The sequence below is a fragment of the Rhincodon typus genome, chromosome 9 (genome assembly GCF_021869965.1).
Source record: "Rhincodon typus isolate 14 chromosome 9, sRhiTyp1.1, whole genome shotgun sequence".
Taxonomy (NCBI): domain Eukaryota; kingdom Metazoa; phylum Chordata; class Chondrichthyes; order Orectolobiformes; family Rhincodontidae; genus Rhincodon; species Rhincodon typus.
The window spans coordinates 89,827,684-89,838,309 of NC_063340.1; the positions used below are offsets into that span (position 1 = coordinate 89,827,684).

At 45.7% G+C, this 10,626-nt stretch overlaps 1 protein-coding gene across 1 annotated transcript in view; it reads right to left on the reverse strand.

Annotated features, from left to right (window-relative positions):
* Nucleotides 1-4,025: 4,025 nt before the first annotated feature.
* Nucleotides 4,026-10,626, reverse strand: part of LOC125484085 (L-gulonolactone oxidase-like) — an 11,744-nt gene continuing 5,143 nt past the window's right edge. The window contains exon 3 of the mRNA XM_048601395.1: nt 4,026-4,142. Coding sequence (XP_048457352.1) covers nt 4,026-4,142 — 117 coding nt within the window. The remainder of the gene's footprint in view (nt 4,143-10,626) is intronic.

Genomic DNA, 10,626 nt, shown 5'->3' on the forward strand with positions numbered 1-10,626 from the left:
CTGTGTTCATCCAGCTCTATACCTTGTTATCTCTGTTAAAGTAGACATCCTGTTTCTGCAGGAGTGTGGGATACCACACCACAGCAACTACAGAAGATGGTCGAGCTTATGGGCCTCCAATTTCGTCAGGGGGACATGATAGCTTTTCCTCCGGCCTGGGTATTCTGCTGTGAGGAGGTTAAGGAGGTGGTGGGCAGGCACATCCTCGTAGCAAACGTTTCATACAGGAATTCTCCCCTGACACTAATGTGTATGCCCCGGTGGTACAGACTGAGCAGCTGGCCATCCTGCACCAGCTCCCACTTCTACTGGCGACGTCCAGGCCGGTCATTCTGGCTGGAGACTTCAACTGCATCATCGATGCCAATGGATGATCCAGAGGGGCTGACAGTGAACTGGACTCCACATCCAGATTCGTGGTGGAAACGGTTAAAGTTGCCAAGCTGCGCAATATCTTCAGCACCCCTGCAGGTGGAGCACAGCGCAGATACACCTGGTCACAGCCAGGCAGGTCTATCCGCTCAAGGCTAGGTTTCCTGTTTGCATTCCACACGTTCTCAGTCAGATCCACTGATGTCAAGCCGGTGTTCTTCTCTGAGCACTGCCTTCTGCTGACTGACTGTCACATACAAGATGATGAGCAGGCTGGCAAGGGAACATGGAAGCTAAACGTTGAATTGTTGACTCCAGAAAACATTAAGGAGCTCAAAAGGGATTACACAGGTTGGAGAACTGTGAAACCCCTCTTTGAGTCTCCAGCAGACTGGGGGTAAACAGTCAAAGGGACCATCAAGAGGTTCTTTATCCTCAAATGTGTTCAGAAGGTGAGAGAGAGGTGGGCAAAACTGTCCAAACTCCAGAAAACGATGCAGAACCTACTTCTGCTGCAGACAGTGGGGGTCAATGTCACGGAGGATCTGCAGGAGGTGAAGAACCAGCAAGCCTCGCTCTTTGCCTCAGAGGCGTCCAAGATAATGTTCCGGTCCAGGGTCCGCACCATGGAGCAGGATGAGACATGCTCACGTTTCTTCTTCCAGAAAGTGCACAGGGAGATTTCTGTGCTCAGCAGCCTGAAGGAAGAAGATGGCTCGGTAACGTCATCTCAATCTGACATCCTGAGGATCAGCAAATCCTTTTATGCCAGACTGTATGACACGAAGCGCACGGACAGCGTGGCCTCCAAGTTGTTCCTGTCCTCTATCACGGAGATCTTAGACAACAGCACATGGGAGAGGCTGGATCAGGATGAGCTGACCAAGGTCCTTGAGTCCTTAGAAAAGAATAAAACTCCCGGAAGCGATGGTTTACCAGCCAAGTTGCATTCAGCTCTGTGGGACTTGATTGGCCAGGACATGCTGGAGGTGCATGACAGTACGCTTCTGGCAGGGCACCATGAGTGAACCCATGTAGAAAGGTATCATCTCCCTCACCTACAAGCGGAAGGGGAGAGGGAGGAAATTAAAAATTGGCGGCCAATCTCATTGCTGAATGCAGACTACAAAATCTTATCCAAAGTCATTGCCAACTAGTCAGGTCTGTTCTGGGATTGGAGACCAACCCTGACCAAACCTGTGCTATACCAGGCAGGACAATCTCTGAGAACCTCGTGCTCCTCAGGGATACAATTGCCCATGTGCAGGGCAGTGGGGGGTGGATGCCTGCCTCATCAGCCTGGACCAGGAGAAGGCCTTTGACAGGATAACACACACTTACATGTGGGACATGCTTTCCAAAATGGACTTTGGGGACGGAATCTGCAATTGCATCTGACTGCTCTACACCAACATTGTTAGCACATTCTCAGTCAATGGGTGGGAATCTGAAAGCTTCTCGATCAGATCCAGAGTCAGGCAGCACTGCCCAGTCTCTCCTGTGTTGTTTGTGCGTTGTACAGAGCTCAGGAAGGATGCGAGCCTGAGAGGGGTGACTGTTCCAGGCAGTGGGGGCCTGCAGGTTGAAGCTTCCCGGTACATGGATGACGTCATTCAGAGCCGCTGTCAGTGCGTAGACTCGTGAGCATCTGCAACCAGTTTGAACTGGTGTCGGGAGCCAAGGTAAATCGAGGCAAGATCAAGGCCATGTTCACTGGGGAGTGGGCCGACCAATCCTTCATTCCCTTCGCCATCAGGACAGATTATCTGAAGGTGCTGGGAACATGGTTCAGTGGGGCTAGAGTGTACATGAAATCTTGGGAGGAGATTATCGCCAAGGTGTAGTGGAAACCGGTTCTTTGGGAGCACCACTCCCTCTCCACTGCGGGTAAAAACCTGGTCACCAGGTGTGAGGTACTCTCTGTTGTTGTACGTAGCATTGGTCTGGCCCATCTCCCAATCTTCAACCACCCGAAACATCTTCTGTTTCAAAATAAAAGCCAAAAGAATTGCGGATGCTGTAAATCAGGAACAAAAACAGAAGTCGCAGGAAAAGCTCAGCAGGTCTGGCAGCATTTCTGAATAGAAAATCAGAGTTAATATTTCAGGTTCGGTGATCCTTCCTCAGAACGATGGGGGTTCTAAGGAAGGCTCACTGGACGTGAAACGTTAACTCTGATTTTCTCTTCGCAGATGCTGCCAGACCTGCTGAGTTTTTCCTGCAACTTCTGTTTTTGTTCCATCTTCTGTTCCATCTAGAAGCCTAAGATAAACCAGGCCTGCAGGGACTCCATGTACAAAACTCTGGATAACGTGGTGAGGAATGTAATCAATGTTGTCCTAATCCTGATGGCCACCTTTGTGTGTGGCTGCATCAAGCTGTGCGTAGACCCTCAGTGCACAAACACCAGACGTCAGCATGTACTGAAGTTCTACCTGTCCCCAGTGTTGTGAAGGATGGGAGTGGCCTCATCGCTGCAGAATGCTCCAAGTAGTTGGTCCGTTCTGTATCACTTGTCCTTCATAGAGGAATTTGTAAAGAAGAACACCTTTGACCACTAGTCCATCAGGAAGTGGTCAGCAGCCTCTGACCCTGTGGGAAAAGGAGAGGATGAATCCCGTTGCGTGGTTCCCTGAGCAGACTGTCAAAATCATTTGGCAGAATGCCTCATCACCAGAACTTTCTAACAAGCACCAAAACATTGCTTGGCTGGTGGTGAGAAGGGCACGACCTGTGAGATCCTTCATGTACAGCCAGTCAGTCTGCACCACCCCATGCTGCCCTTGAAACAGCTGCAGGGGTGCGGTTGAGACTGTCATACATCTCCTCCTGGAGTGTGCCTTTGCAAGGGAAGTCTGGAGGAAGATGCAGTGGTTTTTGTCAAGGTTCATCCCGAGCAGCTTGGTGACACGAGATTCTGCTCTGTTCCCCGGGATGCACACCGTGACAAACATCGACTGCACCCGGAGGACCTTCAGCTCAGGGAAGGACGTTCTTTGCTCTGTCCAAAACTTGTTGGTCTTCCGGAGAAAGGAGTTGATCCCAACTGAGTGTTGCAGACTGGCAAATTTCAAGCTCCAGGACTACGTACTGAGGGATGCACTAAAGCTTGGGGTAGCTGTTGCCAAGGCACAATGGGGAAAGACCACTGTCTGAGGTCTTCCTGCTGAAGATAAATGGGAGTCTGTTCATTTCTCAGACCCTCCTAGTGTGTCAAATGTATGTAAATATTAGTAATGTATGTGTAAGAGAGGTTTATGGTTTTGAGTATAGTCAGACTCCAATGTTTTGTTCTTTACTTGATATGTAACTGCAGAACTGAACTGCTTTTGTGTCAATGTATATAGACAAAGATTTTTTTTTATGAATAAAGTATATCTTTGAAATTAAAGAAAGCTAGCAGGATCCTGAAACAGATGTACCCTCTCTGTTTTTTCCACACAGCCTACATGAGCGTGCGTCAGTGACCACTTGGCTTGACCACATATCAACTGAGTGTCTCTACATCTATAACCTACTCTTCAGTGCAGGGAGATGGTCAGGAGTGTTGCTGACTACAGAAGCAGGAACACTGTGGATTTGCACCAAGGCACTATCCAAACTCCTGACTTTGTGTTCTCTGTCTCTCATTCTGAGTAAATACAAATAAGCCATCACTCTACCTTATCCGTACGGTCTGCGTAGCAAACTGTGACCTTATCAGTGTGAGGGAACCAAAACAGACGGAAATACTCAGACTGTTTCAGGTGAGTGTCGAGATCATTCAGAACCTACAGGAGAAAGAAGCAAAGGTTCAGTTTATGTTGCTTCACTCAATGCTTCATTATTTCAAAACACAGAAGTAAAATACAGCACTCGGTGCTCAGTTATATTACAGACTTAGTTATATTACAGCACACAACTGAAATCCGGCACTCAATTATATTACAACATAATTATATTACAGAATCAGTTACATTACAGCACACAATTAAAATACAGCACTCAGTGCTCAGTTATATTAAAGCACACATGTAATTTGCAGCATTCAATATATTATATTAGGGGTTTCAGTGACAAGGCAAGGTTAGAAAAGGGAGGATTGTTCTCTTGCAGCAAAGGACATAGTGAGTAGATTAGAGGGCCCACTAATGTGGAGGTGATGGCCTAATGGTATTCTTACTAGACTAGTAATCTGGAGATAACAAGGTGTAGAGCTGGATGAACACAGCAGGCCAAGCAGCATCAGAGGAGCAGGAAGGCTGACGTTTCGGGCCTAGACCCTTCTTCAGAAAAAATTCAGAAATTTTCTGAAGAAGTGTCTAGGCCCGAAACGTCAGCCTTCCTGCTCCTCTGATGCTGCTTGGCCTGCTGTGTTCATCCAGCTCTACACCTTGTTATCTCAGATTCTCCAGCATCTGCAGTTCCTACCATCTAGTAATCTGGAGACCTGGGTAATATTCTGGGGACTCTTAACTGCCCTCTGGGCAATTAGGGGTGAACAATAAATGCTGCCTAGTCAGCAATGCCCTCTTCCCACGAATGAATGAAAAGAAAATACCCTTGTTAATCAATCACTGATACCTTCATTCAAGGATAACCATCCCTCTTACACACTGTGTTCTGAACATGCTGGCATTAAGACCTATGAGTAAGTTAATTCTCTCTGTCTCAGCCCTTCTCTCCTCTCATCAGTTACTCTGTGACTCCCGGCTCAGTTAAGGCTCACTGATGATTTTCTGTGAGGTGTTTGTATTTAATTAACTACATCATTCCTGTGAACACACAGTGGTAGTGTCTGTAATAATAGCTGAGGGACTTCTGTTCCTTCCAAGAGAGTTTATTCGGGAGTGGAGGAGTTAAAGTTGCAGGCTGCTATTCCTATGTCTCTGAAATTGCCTTTCTAGGAACATCTCCCATGATGAATACAGTGCCTGAGTTCAGTGCAGAGAAACAGAAATAAACATTGTGTCCATCTCTAACTCATTACAGCTCAATGATGCTGTATTCTGCTATTGTTTCCCTATTAGCCATGCTCTGTTAATTTGATTGTCTAAGTGTCTGTACTATTTTAGTGTTTGCCCTGAGGGTAGTGACCCATATTAACCTGTTGAAGCTCAGCGCTCCCCAGGCTCAGTTTGAGAATATTCTGCTGGAACTGCTCTCCATTATTTTCCATCGAATTCCTTCTGCTCTATTTCTCTGTGAGCTTTGTGGAAAGTATTAGTGCCCAGCTTCTGCAAACTTTCCTTGACTTCCCAGTCTTTGTGGGACTATATCCTGCCTCATCAAGGGTCATTACTGCACATGAGGTGGCCATTCGACCTATCAAGTCCATGCAGACTCTCAGTATAACAATCTGGTTAGTCCCATTCCCCAGGTTCTATCCCCATGTTCCTGTACATTTATTTCTTTCAAGTTTCCATCCAATTTCCTTTGTAATATTTCATCATCTTCACTCTCCCGCCCCCAGCCCTCTCATAAGCAGTCAGTTTCAGACATTAACTGGGTAAAAGAGTTCTTTGTCACATCCCCTGAGCATCTCTTGCTCAACACCTTCAATCTGGCTCTCCTTTTCTTTATACCAGCAGCTAACTGGAACAGCGTTTACTTGTTTACTTTATTCAAACTTGTTATAATCTTCTCCACCATCTTTTTTTTCAAAATTCATCCAGAGGATGTGGGTATCACTCAGTATTCATTTGCCCATCCCTAATTGCCCAGAGGGCAGTTAAGAGTCAGCCACATTGCTGTGGGTCTGGAGTCACATGTAGGCCAGACCAGGTAAGGATGGCACTTTCCTTCCCTAAAAGACATTAGTAAACCTGATGGGTTTTTCTGACTATCGACAATGGTTTCACGGTCATTATTAGACTCAGAATTCTAGATTTTTTAAAAACTGAATTCAAATTCCACCATCTGTCATAGTGGGATTTGAGCTCAGGTCCCCAAAAAAATTACCTGGGTTCCTGGGTTGACAGTACAGCAATACCACTAGGCCATCACCTTCCCCTTAACGTATTGATGATTGACAAGGGTATCAGTGATCGATGGGTATCAGTGATTGATTGATTGAAAGTAGTTATCCCCTTTTTCAAAACACTGACTGAAGATGCAAGAAAGTTAACATCACTTCTCAGGATGAGCTTGGCTGAGATCTCAGTCCAATTTCACTAGACAGACTTACGCCACCTCAGAAGTGTGAGGAGTAGGGGGAAATAATCTGAGCAGTATAACCGAGCTGGACCTGGCCAGATATGTGATTACCTTGGGAACTAGGGCTACTGTCTTGGTTCAATTGCTGGGGCAGATGAAGGAGTGTCAGCTACGGATGGCAGTCAAATATGCTCTCTGTGCTGTTTGGAAAGAGGAATGTGCTCAGTGCTCACAGGAAGCTTCCTGAAGCTCCCAGGTAATTAGACCATCCCATTAATCAGTGACAACGAGGTAGCAGACAGCTCATTAACACCATTCATCATTCGGACAAATTCCTGCAGTAGTTATTAGTCCTTCTCACTGTTGCACTTGGCATTGTCCCATTTGGCAAAAGGAGGTCAATGTGAAACAGTGACGTGTGTAGTTTTATCACTCTGAGTCTGCGTGAGACCATTTGCTTTATCAGCACTCCTTCCAAGTTTGTTTAAACATCAGACTGGGAATTCGAGTTCAGAAGCAAGGGACAAAAACACAAATTGCTGGAAACGCTCAGAAGGTCTAGCAACTTATGTGGAGAGAAATCAAAGTTAACGTTTCAGGTCGAGTGACTCTTCCTCAGAACTCTGATTTCTGTCCACATATGCTGCCAGACTTGCTGACCTTTCCAGCAATTTCTGTTTTTGTTTCTGATTTATCGCATCTGCAGTTCTTTCAGCTTTTATTCAGAAATAACGCTGAACCTATATACAAAACACTGAGTTGGGATATTGCATCCAATTCTGGGTGTCACACTTAAGGAAAGGTGTAACGTCGTTAGAGTGCAGAAAACTTTCATGACAATGTTCCCAATGTTGAAGAACCTCAATGACGTGGATAGATTGAAGAAGTTGGAACACATGAATCGTTCTTCAATGTTTACTCCTACTGATTTGAGAAGTAATTTTTTTTTGAAAACCTTCTCTAGCAATAGGGTCCCACAGCATAGGAGATTAAGGGGAAGTGCACTGCAGGATCCCATGGATTGCAGAGAGGGTCAAACACAGAGTGAGTTATTTGGTGATGTGTTTCAACATCGGTTTGTAATGAAAATAAAATATATCTAAAGTTTGGATTGACTTCATCATCATGATTTTGTCTGAGAGTCAAGTGGTTTCTGCTGAGCTGGGTTCAGTACCATGAAAAGGGAGTGAGGGAATGAAGGGAGTGAGTGAAGGAGGAATATTTTATCACCTTCCTGTTTTCAGGTGTGGAAACTAATGGCCTCGTCATTTCAGAAAACCTAAAGCCAGATTTTAGTTCCAATTGCAACCAGTCCCATAGAAATCTGCTCAGAACTGATTTATTATTCAAAGTACTTTAAATAAGTAGTAACAATCTACCATCTGTAAAATAGAAATTGACAACTGCCTGAGGCAGACACAGCATGGGTTGTAATGGAGATAGTAGGAACTGCAGATGCTGGAGAATCTGAGATTACAGACCTTTCTGAAGAAGGGTCTAGGCCCAAAACATCAGCCTCCGGCTCCTCTGATGCTGCTTGTCCTGCTGTGTTCATCCAGCTCTACACCTTGTTATCTCTGGGTTGTTATGGAGATGTATGATATAAAGTCATGCTCGCTTTGCAGTGTGGGAATCTCAGGGAGTGGCACTTTGAGCATCTTTGAACCTACTGCCAATGAACATCACCTTTACAATCTGCTTGTTTCCTCTTTGATTCTCTTTTCCAGTAAGAACACATTCACCATCTCAAGTCCTTCCTCAACAACTCAGTACCTAGCTGTATCTTATACCATGTCCTTGCATATTTGTTTTAGTCCATTTGCGCTTTTATTGACTCTTCAGTTTTTGAGGGAGAAACATGTGTCTGAAATAACTATGCTAAATTTAAATAAGAGTATTTACAAAGGCATGAGGGCTGAGTTGGCTTGAGTGGACTTGGAAGGGCAGAAAAGACAGTTGGTGAACACAAACAAGATATATTTCCTTGAAAAGGGAAGGTACATCAAAAAATCCAGAACTCCCCAGATGAGAAAAGGGGTAGAAATTATGATAAAGAAGAAAGGGTGTCCCATAATGTCAAGTGTAGAATATTTTTGAGAACGAAGCCGAATATAAAAAGGCTCAGAGAAGTGATGAGAATGCAAATAAGAGAAGCAAACACACTGAGTGGTGGGCGTGTGGAATGCGCTACCGGCAGTGGTAGTGGAGTCAGATACTTTAGGGACTTTTAAACGACTTTTGGATAGGCACATGGAGGATAGTAAAATGTAGGGTATGCAGGGTAGATTGATCTTAGGAGGATAATAGGTTGGCACAACATCATGGGCCGAAGGGCCTGTGCTGTGCTGTACTGTTTTATGTTCTATGTTCTATATTCTATGTTCTATGTTCAAAGAGGGAGTATGAAAAAAGACTGGCAGCTAATATTTAGAGAAGTCCAAAGTCTTCTATAGGCATATAACTAAAAGGGTGCTAAAAGAGGAAGTGGGGCTGATTAATGACCAAAAAGGAGATAACATATGGAGGCAGAGGGCATCCAATTGCATCTGTCTTTACCAATGATGCTTTTACCTATGATGTTGCCCAGGCCATGGTGACAGAGAAGGAAACTCAGTCACGAGAACGGATTAAAATTGATCAGAAGGAGGATTTGTACAGGCTGTCCCTAAAGTCGATAAGGCAGTGGAACTAGGTGGGATGTGTCTAAGGATATTGAGCAAAATGAGAATGGGAATTGTAGAGGAGCTAGTAATAACTTTAAATCTTCCTTAGCTTCAGGAGTGTTATCAGAGGACTGGAGAACTGCAAATATTATGTCCTCATTCAAGGGAGGTGTAAAGACAAGCCAGCAACCAGTCAGCTTAACCTCGGAGGTAGAGAAAACTCGAGAAAATTAATAGTCATATAGACAAATGTGAATTAATTAAGGAGAGTCAGCAGAAATTTCTCAATGAAGAAAAGACATGTTTATCTAAATTACTGGGTTTTTTTATGAGGTAACCAAGACGATGGATCAGTATAATTTTGTTGATGTGATGTACATCTACTTCCAGAAGGTATTCAACACAATGCCATACAACATACTTGTGAGTAAAGTTTGAGCTCATGAAATGAAAGGGCCAGTGGTAACATGAGTAGAGAATTGGCTGAGTGATTGCAAACAGGGAGTACCGGTGAATGTGAGATAACAAGGTGTAGAGCTGGAGGAACACAGCAGGCCAAGCAGCATCAGAGGAGCAGGAAAGCTGACGTTTCGGGCCAAGACCCTTCTTCAGAAATGGGGGAGGGGAAGGAGGTTCTGAAATAAATAGGGAGAGAGGGGGAGGCGGATAGAAGATGGATAGAGGAGAAGATAGGTGGAGACGAGACATACAGGTCAAAGAGGCAGGGATGGAGCCAGTAAAGGTGAGTGTAGGTGGGGAGATAGGGAGGAGATAGGTCATTCCAGGGAGGATGGACAGGTCAAGGGGGCAGGATGAGATTAGTAAGTAGGAGATGGGGGTGGGGCTTGAGGTGGGAGGAGGCAATAGATGGGAGGAAGGACAGGTTAGGGAGGCGGGGGCTGGTTTTGGGATGCGGTGGGGGGAGGGGAGATTTTGAAGCTTGTGAAGTCCACATTGATACCATTGGGCTGCAGGGTTCTCAAGCGGAATATGAGTTGCTGTTCCTGCTACCTTCGGGTGGCATCGTTGTGGCACTGCAGGAGGCCCAGGATGGACATGTCATCTGAGGAATGGGAGGGGGAGTTGAAATGGTTTGCGACTGGGAGGTGCAGTTGTTTAGTGCGAACCGAGCGTAGGTGTTCTGCAAAGCGGTCCCCGAGCCTCCGCTTGGTTTCCCCGATGTAGAGGAGGCCACAACGGGAACAGCGGATACAATAAACCACATTAGCAGATGTGCAGGTGAACATCTGCTTGATGTGGAAAGTCTTCTTGGGGTCTGGGATGGGGGTGAGGGGGGAGGTGTAGGCGCAGGTGTAGCACTTCCTGCGGTTGCAGGGAAAAGTGCCGGGTGTGGTGGGGCTGGAGGGGAGTGTGGAGCGGACAAGGGAGTCACGGAGAGAGTGGTCCCCCTGGAAAGCAGATAAGGGTGGGGAGGGAGAAATGTCTTTGGTGGTGG